The sequence below is a fragment of the Enoplosus armatus genome, chromosome 15 (assembly GCF_043641665.1).
Source record: "Enoplosus armatus isolate fEnoArm2 chromosome 15, fEnoArm2.hap1, whole genome shotgun sequence".
NCBI lineage: Eukaryota > Metazoa > Chordata > Actinopteri > Centrarchiformes > Enoplosidae > Enoplosus > Enoplosus armatus.
The window spans coordinates 8,081,195-8,095,482 of NC_092194.1; the positions used below are offsets into that span (position 1 = coordinate 8,081,195).

Below are 14,288 nucleotides of genomic sequence, written 5' to 3' on the forward strand. Positions count from 1 at the left end.
TAGATTTGCTGTGGCTGCCAAGTATATGACGACACATATACACAGATTTTTAATTCTTTATTTTATTACAGTGTCAATCAAGTAATAGTGCTAATTTACTTTAAAATTCACAGAGTGTGTGTTTGTGGGCAGGGTGACAAGATTTAACTAGCATGCTTTGAGCAGAGAATAAGTGAGGAGGGGAAAGAGCAAGTGCTTTAGAGAGGGCGAGAGGGAGTGAGAGAGCATATGTGCAGGAGGGTGGGAGGGTTGGAGAGAGAGAGCGGGAGAGAGAGAGAAGGAGAGAGAGAGAGCGGGAGAGAGAGGACAAGCGGATGGGTGCTGTGAAATCCGTTAACAGGGGAGCTCTGTGCATTTGTTAGACGTCTTGGCCGCTTGCCCAACTTGGCTCATTGTGATCAAGGCATGATCGTCGACTCCAGGCAGCCCTCTCTGCCGCCTCGGCTGCCTCGCGCCTGGACCCAGCCCAGCTCTCACCGCTGACATGGAAAGACCCGTGAGTGCCTTCTCTCTCCTTCCCCTCTCTCCTCTCATCTCACACTCTCCAGCTCTCACTCTCTCTTTCTCTGGTGTTAGGTTCCCCCTCTCTCCCTCCTCTGCTCTGTCGCAGATTTAGCTGTGGCTACATGCAGCGTTTCAGTTGGGTCTCTGGCTCTTTTCTCTCCCCTGTTGTAGCTCCTGTAAGAGGCAGGAACGCTGGGTATGGGGAGGAAGCCTTGGCAGCTTTCTCTCTGCAGGGCCCCCCCCTCTTCCTCCCCTCTGCCTGCCTGTCCGGGCATGGGTGCCGTCCGCTGGCAGACCCACAACGTCTCTGTGTTTTTTCCTCTGTGTTGTGTTGTGTGTGCGCACGTTAGCCTTGCTGCTGCACAATCACAGAGCTGGCCGGCAGCACCCAGAGGGGTACGCAGAGTCTCCCCACTTTGGTTTGCGGAGGCCGGCGTTCACTCCAGTCTCCGCCATTGGCCTCTCTGAGATTCAGAGTCTGCAGCGTGTTTCTCCCTTGCGCCTATTCTTGGTGGTATGTCCTCATGGTCTGTTGTGTTTGGATACCCTGACAACTAGAATCTGTGAGGTAGCCACTCTCCAGCCTGCCACCTCTCTGAGTGAGTCCCAACTTTTCTCATGCTCACCATTTCTTTGCAGATTTGACACAACAGCCTTCAGGATTGTTGTTTTAATAAAGTCTGTGCTGTCACCTTACATTTAAAAAAGGTCTCATCTCAGTGTGGTTGTTGGACTCTGTTCAACAACATATCAGTGGCAGCCATTCTTTGCAGGCGTAACAGTGGCGGCGATGGAAAAAGCATGAAAGAATTTGTTGCAGTTCCAATGTGATGGTCTTTGTGTGCTCGCTGGCCATGAGTCACCGTTCTGTGCTAGTAATACTACATGTAAGCAGCCTTGACTCTCTTGTTGTCACTGGGAGGATGACTGGCTCACTTTGGCAGGTCTACTTCCTGTCTCTGTCAAGAAGGTTTGACCCCCTCCGAGTAATTTACACAGAGTGAGGACAATGGGATACTTCAAAATGAATTGAGATTTTTCTCAGTTTCAACAAGCAGCAGTGGCTTTCTAACTTTTCTGTTCGACGGCGTTGTTGTTGCTCCTCCTCAGCTGTGAATGACAACACACGATGCCAGCATTCAAAGTGAGGAACACATTGAGTTGAGAGCTCCTTTTTTAATAATTGTTTGTGGTTCATTGAGTATTACTAGTACTGTTGTTTGTGTGTTGAGTAAAATCTTTGTGACGATATGAAGAGAAATGCATCCCAGAGGTGCCGGCTTGCAATAAGCAAACATGAGACGCAGGGACTGAAACAGACGCAAACTCATAACTCTGATCTCGTCTTTTCAAAGTGTTGGCACATATTTGTCTATCACATCACTTTCTCTCATAAATCCCAGGGAATTGTTACTGTGAAAACTTACATTTTGTTGTCTTCTTCAAGTTTAAACTAGAAGCTGAGCACAAGTGAGAATGTTTGCTTGAGAGTGTTTTTTTTCTTGTAGTATCATGTCATTGCCGGGGGCATGTGTCTCTGAAACAATATGCTATGTTTTATATGAAGCCGCCTTGTGACCAGTCCTCGTGCTGCTGTTTCATATACGCTGGTGTAGCAATTTAAATGAATAGTTCAACATTTTGGGAAATGATACCACTCTCGTGTCTGTACGTAAGATATGAAGCTAAAGCTAGCAGCTGGTTAGCTTAGCTTAGCATAGCACAAAGACTGGAAACAGTGGGAGACAGCTAGCCTGGCTTTGTCCAAAGGTAACAAAATCCATCTGCTAGCACCTTTTAAGATCACAGATGAACTATTTTGTGTAATCCATGCAAAAACCTAATTGTAAAAATGACAAGTTGTGTTTTTACAACTGTTCGCTGCTGCGTAAATCTGTACAGCTTCATATTTCCCTACAGACATGAGATTGATATCAATCCACTCATCTAACTCTTGGCAACAAAGTGAATAAGTGTACTCCCAAATGTCTTACTATTCCTTTAAAACAGGCTATACAGTGCATTGGTTTGATTTCAGCCTCCTCTGTCATGGCATCTCTGACATGCCATGCACCTGACCTGAACCTCTAGTGATCTTGTTCATTAAGAAGGTGGCATACTCTCCTAACCCTCGTGCTGCAGAGAGGAGTTTCTGTAGTTTGTTCAGTTACAGCCAAGTAAAGGATGCACACTCACACATCAACTAAGAACGACTGCACAGACCAGACTGGAGAGGGAACATTAAGTTACTGCAGGCTAAAGGAAATGAGATCTCTGTGTTGGAGATGGTTGATGCCTCCCAGAATTATTATTCTGTAATATTATCCTAATCTTGCCTGTTTTGAATGCGTGTGCACATTCCTTCAACTCCGCAGCTCTCTTGCACATGTCAGCACGTTAAAGAGAGCTTTTCTTGAGAGGAAGTTTTGACACTCACCTTGTTGCTGTTCCATGAGGGCACATTCGGTATGGGGCCTCTTGTCGTGTGAGGACGCATGCCCTGCTGACCGCATTTGGATGTTTAGGATGCTCTGCATATGCACTCTCCCTGTGTAACTGAGCTTCGTAATGAATGCTCCATCTGTGGTGGGTGTGAGGGTGTGTTAGTGTCTCGGTGTTATTGCAGCACATGCAGTGGGGTGGACACACAGGGACACTTTCCTTTTTTCTTTTTTTAAGTTTCATTATATTTTGAACTTTTAGAAGTATATACAAACACACAAACAAGAGAGAACTACACACAGACACCAACACACAATGAAAAAAATATATTTTGGTACAGACCTAAATGTGTTGAAAACCGTAAGATGGCATAGAATGTCTGGTCAGATTTGTAATTATTGTTTTATTATGTTTTAATCAGATGTAGGCAAAGTTCTTGTATAGCTGCTTGTGTTTAGATAATATTAATCATTTGAAAACCTTGGCTTCTTTTATTAAATGAAAAAAATGTTTTGTAGAAAAAAGTTTACATTCCTCAAAGTAAGGTATCTGTAAGATCTGTATCCGAGACTCCTAGACAAGATAAATTGCGCCCAGTGGACCTAATTTTGAAATGTGAGGGTACTTTTTTATTGTATCAATGATCTGATGTGTCTCCTCCCAGACTCCCAGTGACATGATGCCCAAGAGGGATCATGAGAGGGACCTGGAGCTGGACAAGAAGATCGAGGCTCTCCGCAGGAAGAATGAAGTGCTCATGAAGCGGTACAAGGTAAGGACAAGCGCTCGCAGGCACAGAAGCTTCTGTGGAGTCCAAAATTTCACTGGTCATCATCAGACGTGGAAATGCAAGTCACGTTTCTTTTGTATGAAAGCCTGCAGCTCTTTCAGGCTTCCTGATTAGTTTATTGTTTTCATTGAGTTGCATTTAGGAGGTGGAGGAGGACAAGAAAAGGGCAGAAGAGGAAGGAATGGCGCTGCAGAGCCGCAAGGGCAAAGCTGATGATCTTACCATCACAATCAGCAAATCCACCAGTGTGAGTTTTTCAATATGAGGTGACAGAATTGAGACCTGTAATAATAGTAGACTAACTGTTGCCTCACAGCACTGCCATTGTAGCTGACAGCACATAGTCACATTTGCTACTAACTATATGAATATTTTATAACATGTTCTTGTCCTTTGGTTAGCAGGATAATCGCGTGGTGGTGACAAAGCCATTTAGCGGTGGTTCACCAGCTGGAAAAGGACAGCCGGAGTCTGGGCCAGACGGGGGTGAAGAAGCCCCGCCGCAGGGTGCTGGCCGAGGCCACAGGAAGCAGCTAATGGTCACCATGGCTGGAAAAAAGGTAAATACACTGCTGTGCCTAGCTCCACTCAAAATGAAAAATATAGGACGCCCCCAAACCACTATAGTGGAAGAATGAAAGAATAACAGAAGCAATTTCTCATTGAAATCAATAAGTACACCTAGCTGTAAGCAATGTATGGAGTAAATGATTTGTGATAAAACCTTGTATTACAAATAAGTCATTTGCATCTTCAAATGAATTATTCTTGTGCACAGTTTGGCCATGTTAAGGACCGGCACTCTCATGTTACAAGGCTCATTGCTACAGTTATGATACTCAAATATGAGTAACTGTCTCTCCAGGGTAAGAGGGTGGTGAGTGAGAGGCCGGAGAAGAGGCCGGGCCCTGCGGACGTCAAGCACCCTACAGATGACGGACAGGCGAGGCGTGTGGAGTCAGCGGGGAGGGGGAAACAACCACATCACATGACCAAGAGAGACACAGCAGCACAGGTCTGAATCAGACGCTCTGAACACTCCAGTGATCGTACACATTTAAAAACCCGGCATGCACCGTCCAGTCTGCTTCCACTCTCACATCCCCCTTTGTTCATTCTCTCGTGCTGCACCAACATGTTTTACATAGATGTCAGACATGTCGGCTGGCCACACCCCTCCAGTGATGGAGCACAATGGGTTTGTGGACAGGAGGTGGACTGCGGCTGTGACTGACTGGTGTGGGATTAACGGAGGGGGACTGCTAATAGAGCTGTTGGTTGAGTGTGTATTCTCTGTAGAATTATGACTGTTTCTACTTTTTTTAGTGTAATCCCACACAGGTCTGATGGTTATTTATTTTCTCCCTCTGAGGAGCTTTTGTTGTATTTTTAGCAAAAGGAAAATCACTCTTGGTGTAGATGCCTTTGGGCGTGTGGAACAGGCTGTAAAGTTCACAGTGTTGCTCTAGGGCCATGAAAGATAGATAGATGCTTTAATAGCTGTTGTTCCAACGAGGCCTTGTTATCAACAGAGTGAGACCGGAGATATGTTCTATTAGGTTAACATCAATAGCTGTACTATATAGTGTAGGTCTCAGATCCCATGTTTAAAGCAGATAGGCACAGACACATGTGCACATGCAGTACCCCCGGCTGGGCTGTGAAATGCCACACTGTCACTGACCTTAGGCCCCCCCGGGTATGCAAAAACTCTGCAACAGCTGCTCTGCCTCAGTCTGAAGCATGACACACACGCATATGCACATACATCCCGCACTCATGGACACACACACACACACACACACAGGCTGCTCAATCCATAAACTGATGCGCAGCACAGACAGCTGATCCTCAACACTGTAAACACAGATACTGTCTGGTCGCAGGAGGGGTCTCTGGACACAAAACCAGCGGAGCCTCTTTATAAATATGTATATACAGTATATATACGTCTGCTTCTCATTGGCTGATACACTTAGTGCTACTCACTGGCCCGTCTGAGTTAATGTGCACTAAATCTATGGGCTGAACACGCTGTTCTCTTGCCTTTATTTCTGGCCCACTTGGTCTGTCCCCCTTTTATTTATCATGTGGACTGAATCAGCACTTGAGCAGTAGCCAGCGCACCAGTCATCTGTGAATCCCAGAGACCTGGTCTCCATGTGGTCGCTGTTTACATAACCAGTATCATTTAACATGGTTTATTGAGAGCGGCGGGGAAAGGGTGTTGATGGGAGGAGAAAATGTCATGGCTCTATCTGGCAAGCATTAGAAAAATATTTGTATGGAAAAGATCCATGATAAAACTGCACATTGCTATGGGTTTTCCCCTGCCATTTTTCTAATGAGTGTGAGTCTGTGTTGGACACCCTGGAAATAAATAATGACTCTGTGAGAGGGGTGTGGTTATTTGGCAACGTCCCAGGCAGATTGTAATGCCTGGAAGTACCCCACGACTAGGCTGTCAGTTCACACTCGTAAGAGAAAGGAAACGTAGAGGGAGGGAGGAAAAAACAGGGAGAGAAGGAGAGATACTCCTGGCAGCCCACCATCTGTTTCCAGCCTCCATTTCTCCTCTCTGGAACCTTAAGTGGTCTGCTCTCCTCTGGCACGATTGTTTCCCCATTCCCACCATCCTGAAAGGGCCGATTTGATCTAATTAACATTCAACTGCCTTCTCACTCTGAAAAGGCTCATTATGCTGCCAAAGCGACGGGCTTGGCGAGGTGCCAGGAAAGGGTCAGAGAGGGAGAGGTAGAAGGAGTGAGAGGAGAAAGAAGAAAAGACACAAGGTAGTCAGGGGTCCTTTGTGTTTGTGCGTAAGCCAGACTGCGTTCGGGCGTGGGTAGGAGAGTGTGCACGAGTGTGTATGTGGGCGTCATTGTCTGTAGGTGCACTACTAGACCACTCTGTCCCGCATTTATTGTCTTTCCCCTCTCGGCTGTTCATGCACGTGTTGCTGTTAATGGCAACATGACTCATCCGCTGTGTTCACCGGAGCACATCTCTGCAGTCTGCAGAAATACACTAGAACCAAAATTCACACAATTCTCTCCCTGAAATAAGATGAGTTTCATTTCCCCCTGAAGTTCAACCACCTGCACACTGCACTCTGCTCTGATGACCTCATTGCAGAGTGGACGTTTAAAAAGTGAGTCACAAGTGCCAAATTACACTGTAGCACCATTAGTCCACTTGGGGGCAGTGTAGGCCTCTTAATGTTAATGAATGTGTCTGTGCTCTCACTTGATTTGCTTTTGCTGTTTATGGCAGCAGCAATGTGACTCTTTACAACCATGTTTAATTGGCTGGCAACAAGTTGCAGTGTCACCCTTATTGTTGTTATGCTCATCCTCCTTTCTTTTTCTCTCGTCTCTCCTCTGTGACAGAACGAGGACAAACAAGGGCAGAGGCACACGGAGGAGCATCACAGGCTTTCAGAGCAATGCCAGGTACGACAAGGCCACGGTTGCCAAGGCAGACACACACCGACATAAACACATATGAACATATTAACGTGCATATTGTCACGTAGCCTTCTCAGGATTTGAGAAAACTCAAGGGGTGGTGTCTCCAGCTCACAATGATCACATGAACGATGCACTGAAATGAAAACAACCGTGAAATGCACAAAAATGGGCTCACACGAACACAGAGAAATTGAAATAGTCGCTCTACCCTCATCACAAACACTCACACGCAGACAGGCACAACACGTTGCCATGCACACCCATCTTTTGCTTTTGCTTGTCCCCGTCTGCCTCCCCGATGGCTCACGTGTTAACATTGCTGGAGTAGCTCAGAGCTGTCTCCCAGATCAGGCGTGCGATAAACAGGCTAACTGGGGAGGCAGGGAGGATGGGCTTCAAAGGCCCGCCGAATACGCCACATGACAAGTGATGCTGCTCATGCCTCTCTGCGTCTCTGCCTGCTTTGCACTCTGAGCTGAGCGAGTGCTCAAGGAAACACCATGCTGAGTTTGTTTTTTATGTGTCGTGTAAGGGGTGAAGATCAGACAGCCCTTGGCTTTGTCAGCTTTTCTGGTTAACAAATCTACTGTAAACCTCTTCTGGCATTTTCAGGCCTAAACCACTTGCAGTGGTGGACGGTGAGAAGGAGCAGTTCAGCTGTCCAGAATAAGAGCATAATCCTTCTTATTCACTATATGTACCAATCTTTAATCTATCTAAATGTGCATGCACAGTCTGAGCTCTCCCTCAGCTCTGGCTGGACTCGCTGTGTAACGTCCACCCCACCTGCCTTGGCCCCTGACAACCTCCCTGCGAGGCCTTGTGGAGGCGAGAAATTGAAAAGTGCTAATTAGCGCAGCGGTCGGGGTGGCAGCAGAACACGGCCTGTTGGAACATGCAATAAGCGCCCTCCCTTGTGGCCCTCGACATCCTTTGGGGGCCAGAGGGAAGGGAGGGGAGAGGAGATGGAAAACAGAGGGATAAGCACAGATGCCATGTTCTCCGAATACTGTACACAGGAAACAACATGTTTACTTGGCTGTTATTGGTCCACACCTGAGGAGAAAACATCACCCATCATGGTTTCTCACCGGCACTGTGCTGTTTTTCTCTCTGTCTGACATAATATGCAGAGAAGCATGCCGATTATTTTCCCTTATACCCTCACACACAATCTCAGGCAATTTTCATTTTTCTCTAGACAGCAACATCATCTCTCTCCCGCTGTGTAAAAAAACAAGCACTGATCTCTCAGAGATTGCTGATCTTTTTTCATGATTTCCCTTGGAGGAGCAGCAGTGTTTGTTGCCCTGGTTCGCTCCAGGGCTTTGTAACCAGAGCACACAGCCTCTGTCCCCTTTGATGTGTGAAAGAGCCTGCATCACATCTCCCTCCAGTATTAGCGAGCAATACTTTCCGCTCTCATCACAGGAATCAATAAACAGGTTAAGAGGGGAATGCAGGAAGGGGGCATAATTGCATTTATTGTACATTGCACATTTCCTGGAATATTGTTACAAAGAATTTGATTGTGTCGCCTTGCAGTCATCATGGGGGACAAACAAGAAGCTGTTTGAAATCAAATGGGAGCCGACTGGAATGCCCAGAGGCCATCATTAGTAATCTACAGTGAGGCGGCGATTGACATTTACAGTAATGCAGAGTGCATGAAAATATCCTCGTATGTTCCATTTCTTTTGAACCCCACTGATCTGTATACTGCCCTGTTGCTGTTTGATTATTTGTTTTGATATGAGAAGCTGTTCTTGTTTATGAACACCCATACTTGATGTGAGTCTGTTGTTGAGCTTGTTCCCCTCACTGCTCTGATTAGGACTGATACTCCAGATGTATTATATTGTGACACTCTGAGTAGTGCGGTGTGTTTGATTAGTTTCAATGCCAGGGCTTCATTACTGACTTTCTGAGTGGACAGTACCATGAAACCACGAATCTACATTAAGATGGCTACTTTTTTTTTATGCATTAAAATACACTGAAGTTTTTTGTGTCTGCTAAGGAGCCTGAGAGCCCGCAGGCCAGCACAGACCTCAACATCCCCACATCGAAAGAGGAGCAGGGGGAGTATTTGCGATGGAAGAAGGAGCGCGAGCAGATCGACAGGGAGAGAGTGGCCCGTCACAAAAACGCCAAGGGCCAGTGGAGACGGGCGTGGGACATGGACAAAACTGAGAACATGTAAGACTTCGTAGCAGCTGATGTCTTAGATTTGTTACAGCTGTGATATTTCATTTTCTCGCTATTTTAATGTTGGAGAGGAGGGGTTAAAATGCTTAGTGAGCTGTTAAAGGAGAGTAGAGTTGTCCAGTTAGGAATTGGAACCACTAGTCTTCGGTGCTATTAGTTATACACTTTCTTATAAAAATAAGATGCTTCTTCCTTGTTTTCCTGGAAGCAGGATAAAGACTGGAAACTACTAGCATGGCTCTGTCCAAAGGTAGAAAATACACCTACCAGCACGTCTAAAGCCCTATTAATGTTAGGGCTATTAATGTCTAAAGCTAATTAACATGTTGTATCTTGTTTGTTTAATCTGTACACAAACAAAAAATGTAAAAATGACCATTTGTGGTTTTACGAGGAGTTAGCTAGTTAGTAGTAAAGGTCCTTTTTCACCTTCAGACAGAGCCAGGCTAGCTAACTCCCCATGCTAAGCTAAACTGACTGTCTTCTGGCTGTAGCTTAACATTTAACAGACAGACATGAAAGTGGAATCAATCTTCTCATCTAACTCTCAGCAAGAGCATATATACCACGTCAACCTGTATATGCTGGACTCATAGTACCTTTATTTTAATGTGGTCTGCTAAGTTACCAGCTTCATTAGCTAACCCCCTGCTTAGCTAGCAGTTATTTTGATAAGCAAAATTTAGCTCCTCTCCTCCTGTTTTACTTCTGCAGTTAGTGAAAAGCTGCATTCACTTTTAGTGCAGATGTAGACAACTAACAAACTGACGAAGAACAGCCTTTCAAGTGATATTTTTCAGTGGAACTATCAATTAGATAAGGTATGCTGAATACATGTCCCTTCACATGATCACAAGACCTAATCTCATCAAGTCACAGGATGTTGCTGAATGACCAAATAATTACCTTTCAGGCAAATTGTATCATTGCATGAACATTATGTAATGGTATGTTACTATAACTTGTTGTGTATTCTCACACTTCTCTGCTAACTTTAATATGAGCCTACGAGCAGCACACTTTATGATCTTAAAGCTTGTTATTCCACTGCTTTGGGAAAACACACAATAGCACCCCAAAATGACCAGAGGAGAAAACACAGCCCATTAGTTTTAAGTGTTTGTTAGATTTCAAACAAACCCGGCTGTAGTACAAAGCGTGACCAAGTTGCAAAGTAAATTAATGTGCTGTTTAAGGAAGCATCCAAATGTAAAGAGACAAGGGAAGAGTGGCTATTTTTAGCTAGGGATAAGGATTGAAATGCCTTGCCTTATTTGGCGAGGCTTTAACAAGGCCCTCGAGTAAGAATAGAAGAGGAAATGTGTTTTTGATTCAACAATTTAGATGGTCTCACTGGATGTAAAATGCACGGGTGTGACACATGGAGCAAAACCTCTCACTGATTCTGTAAAATCTCAAATTTTAGGCCCATGATAAATGTACAATGATGATACTTGCATGTCAGAAGAGCCGGTTGACGGGGGTGGAGATGGGCTGTTATGTCACCTGAACAAAAATTCAAATTCAAATGCCAAATTATTTTGAAACATGACCAAGTCACTGTCTAAACTCTACCTCCGCTCTTAGGTTTTCAGACAAATCCCTCCCTGACAGAGACTGGGGACCTTCCAGAGGTGAGACATTCACACAGTCCTGAGAACATGAGGAATAAGACCTTTCACATCAAAATATGATGATAACATAATGTGTTTCATTGTTGTCGTGGCCCTTATTGCCTCATCATTCAATTTCTTTTTAACTCCAGGTGGACGAAATGCTAGAAGAGGACAATCCAGGGCAGGTGCTGACTCAAGAGGTATTCCACACTTAAATATTATTTATGTAGTTCTTTAGCCTTAAAATCATCATATAGTTTACAGAAACGTTGAGAAAACCTTTGTGAATTTATGTTATTTTCTGAAGTCTCAGTGAAACAGCATTCTTCGAGTATCTTGCTGCTATAATTTGATATTTTTCATGTTGAAACAGGATATTGGGTTAGGACATAATTAATGTGGGATTCACTTACCTGGGTAAACTGGTGAGCTAGGAAGAGATCATTTTAATATTTGGGGTGGCAGAGCTTGAAAATCATGTTTAAAGATATGTAAGCCCACACAGGAACGAAACAATTAAACTGCTGTTCGTAGAAAGAGTAATGGCTTTTTATGTAAAATGTAATTTAATTATGACATAAACTTTCGGTATCCTTCTGTCCTATAGGTCATGAGAAGCGAGGCAAAGACAAGGGAGCTAAAAACGTGCTAGTGATGAGCAGTAAAGCAAAAGGCATAGATCGTCTGACGGGGAGAGCCAGGAGGTCAGTAATGGCTCAACATCATCTACATTAGTGCACATAGCTGCGTCACATTAAAGTTGATTCAACCATCTGGATATCTCCCACCACAGCCTCAATTATTTGTTATGAAGAAACATACTATGACTAATACAAAATGCAAAATGAATGTGGGAAGACATGCTGTTTTCCTGCACTGTGCCCTTTTGTACAGATTCCCCTGGATGTCATGAGACTTGATTTAGAAGTTGTGATAGCTGACTAAATAACCCAGACGGCTTCACTCACGTCTCACTGCATTCATTTTTTTTCTCCACCAGCTTTTCCTCTGTTGTGAAACAAGCTACTGTGTGCTGGGTGGTGAGGAGGCTGTCAGGGTGTGTTGTTACACAAGCATTGCTCATAATCTCAAAAAGCCACAAGGGCACAGACCTGGAAGTGAGGCATTGTAGCGTTTCAGTGGGAAAGAGTAATGTGGCAGATGATTTCCTCTCTATGTGTGTCAGTGATGGAAGTAGATAAGGTTCGGGGGACAGCGCAAAACAGAATTCAGGTGTGTCCTCGATTGTAGTGTAGTGAGGTGCTATGAGATTAATTGATACCACTCTCGTATCTGTAAGGTATATATGAAGCTACAACCAGGAGACGGCTAGCTTAGCTTAGCATAAAGACTGAAAACAGGGGGAAACAGCTAGCCTGGCTCTGTCCAAAAAAAGATTTTTTGCTGGGGGTTATGTGCGGGACTATTTCTTGCCTGGCGCAGTGACTTCTTTGGTTTTTGTACGGATTAAACAAACGAGATATAATATATTATTTATAACTATCATTAGAACTTATTATTAATAATTAGCTAGCTTTAGAGGTGCCAGTAGGCAGATTTTGTTACCTCAGGACTGAGCCAGGCTGTTTCGCCCTGTTTCCCCTCTTTTTTTATGCTAAGCTAAGCTAACTGGCTGCAGGCTGTAGTTTCATGTTTGCTGTACAGACATGCGAGTGGTCTTGATCTTCTCATCTAACTCTCGGCAAGAGACCGAATAAGCATATTGAACAAAATGTCAAACTATTTCTTTAACCTTTCTATAGAGTTAATGTAAGTTGCATATAGCAATAGACAAAAGAATGACATGTACAACCCAGTATTTCTACATTGTTACAGAATAGCTTTTGATAAAAGTCTCTTTATTTTTTAGATGGCAGGCAAATGAAGAAGGAGAGAACCTACAGGTGAGATATCAATCCTGTGTGGGAGTAAACATGAGTTGGTTGATAAATGTTACCAAAGAAGCAAAAACACCTGGTTTGTTGTTCTCATCTCATCTAGACTTCTGACACAACATTAGAGGAGTTCTTGGAGGAACTTGACGCCCTCACAGATGCTGAGGTAGAAGATCAGAGAGGACAGGACTCAAAAATGAAGCTGTCCAGCCCAGACTCACTGAGTACATCTGAGGAAGTGAGTGGATCCACAGATCCTGAGTCAGCTGCTCCCCTGAGAGAGGACACCCCTGCTCAGGGGAAGGCAGAGGCCTCAACCCCCCGGGGCTCGGAGAAGAAAGTGCGCTTCTCGGAGGAACTCATCCAGGGGGCTCATTCAAGGCAAACCACAGGCTCTCAGGACTCTGGCAGCCCAGAATCAAGAAGTCTGAGCTCCTTAAAAGCTTCGTCACCTAAAAAAAAACAACACGAAGTTCAGGGGCCACAGCAGCCTCTCGAAAGTGCCAAGCAGGCTGATGGTAGTCCTCAGGGTCAGGGAGGTGGTCTGCCTGCTCCTCCTGTTGCCCAGCAGCAGGCCTCTGAAACTGAATGTACTGAAAAAGACAGCAACCCCCCCACATCTCCCAGCTCCCCCTCCCCTGAAAAAGCCTGTGCCTCTCTACAGGAGAACTCTGTCCCGCCTGTAGAGCTTGCCAAGTGCAACATCAGCAACACAAACACAGGTACGCAATAACTTCAGTGGCCCTTGACCTTTTGTGACAGTACACCTGGATGGTATATAACTAAGCTAATGTTTCTTTCAAAGAGGAACTAATAGACTCCGGTCTGTCTGTCCTGAGCCTGGAGTCAGGAGAAACACACCCAACACACTCCACCAGCAGTGACAAGGTGAGTGTGAGAGACAGGAAGAGGGATGGGAGGATCGATAGATGTGTAAATGGACTGATGGAGGGAAGTGCAAATGGATGATGAGTTAAATGGATGAAGAGAGAGAGAGAGACAGGCGGTACATCTGCACTGCAGCTGTGTAACATCCAATTTTGGTTTAAGTGTATTCACCACCTCTGAGGCCTGAGTGCAGGAGAAATAGCCTCATGAGTGAATGCCTCTTCATCTCATCCACCACTGAAACAGCTTAAGAAGAAAGTTGTAACTAATACTTGTAGTTGCAATACTAATACTTTTGTGTGTGTTTTTCTCTTTTTTTGCAGGCAAGAGAGCATGGGAAGATTGTTTGATTGACATTTTCGGGATGTAAATACTGAAACCAAATCGCAGCAACACAGAGCCTTGCGTCTTTGTATTTGGATGCATCATTTTTGCTTCAGGTAGCTCATTTTGAGATACCCTGTTTATGGCTTAC

General features: G+C 44.7%; 1 protein-coding gene across 1 annotated transcript; it reads left to right on the forward strand.

Moving 5' to 3' along the window:
* The first annotated feature begins 484 nt into the window (after window positions 1-484).
* On the forward strand, window positions 485-14,163 carry LOC139298162 (coiled-coil domain-containing protein 9B). Its single transcript, XM_070921051.1, has 13 exons — window positions 485-496; window positions 3,611-3,718; window positions 3,879-3,983; window positions 4,141-4,296; window positions 4,602-4,745; window positions 9,245-9,405; window positions 11,002-11,048; window positions 11,180-11,230; window positions 11,638-11,734; window positions 12,901-12,934; window positions 13,032-13,647; window positions 13,731-13,813; window positions 14,137-14,163. The coding sequence occupies exons 1-13, from the start codon at window positions 485-487 to the stop codon at window positions 14,161-14,163; spliced, it is 1,641 nt and encodes a 546-aa protein (XP_070777152.1).
* The last annotated feature ends 125 nt before the right edge of the window (window positions 14,164-14,288 follow it).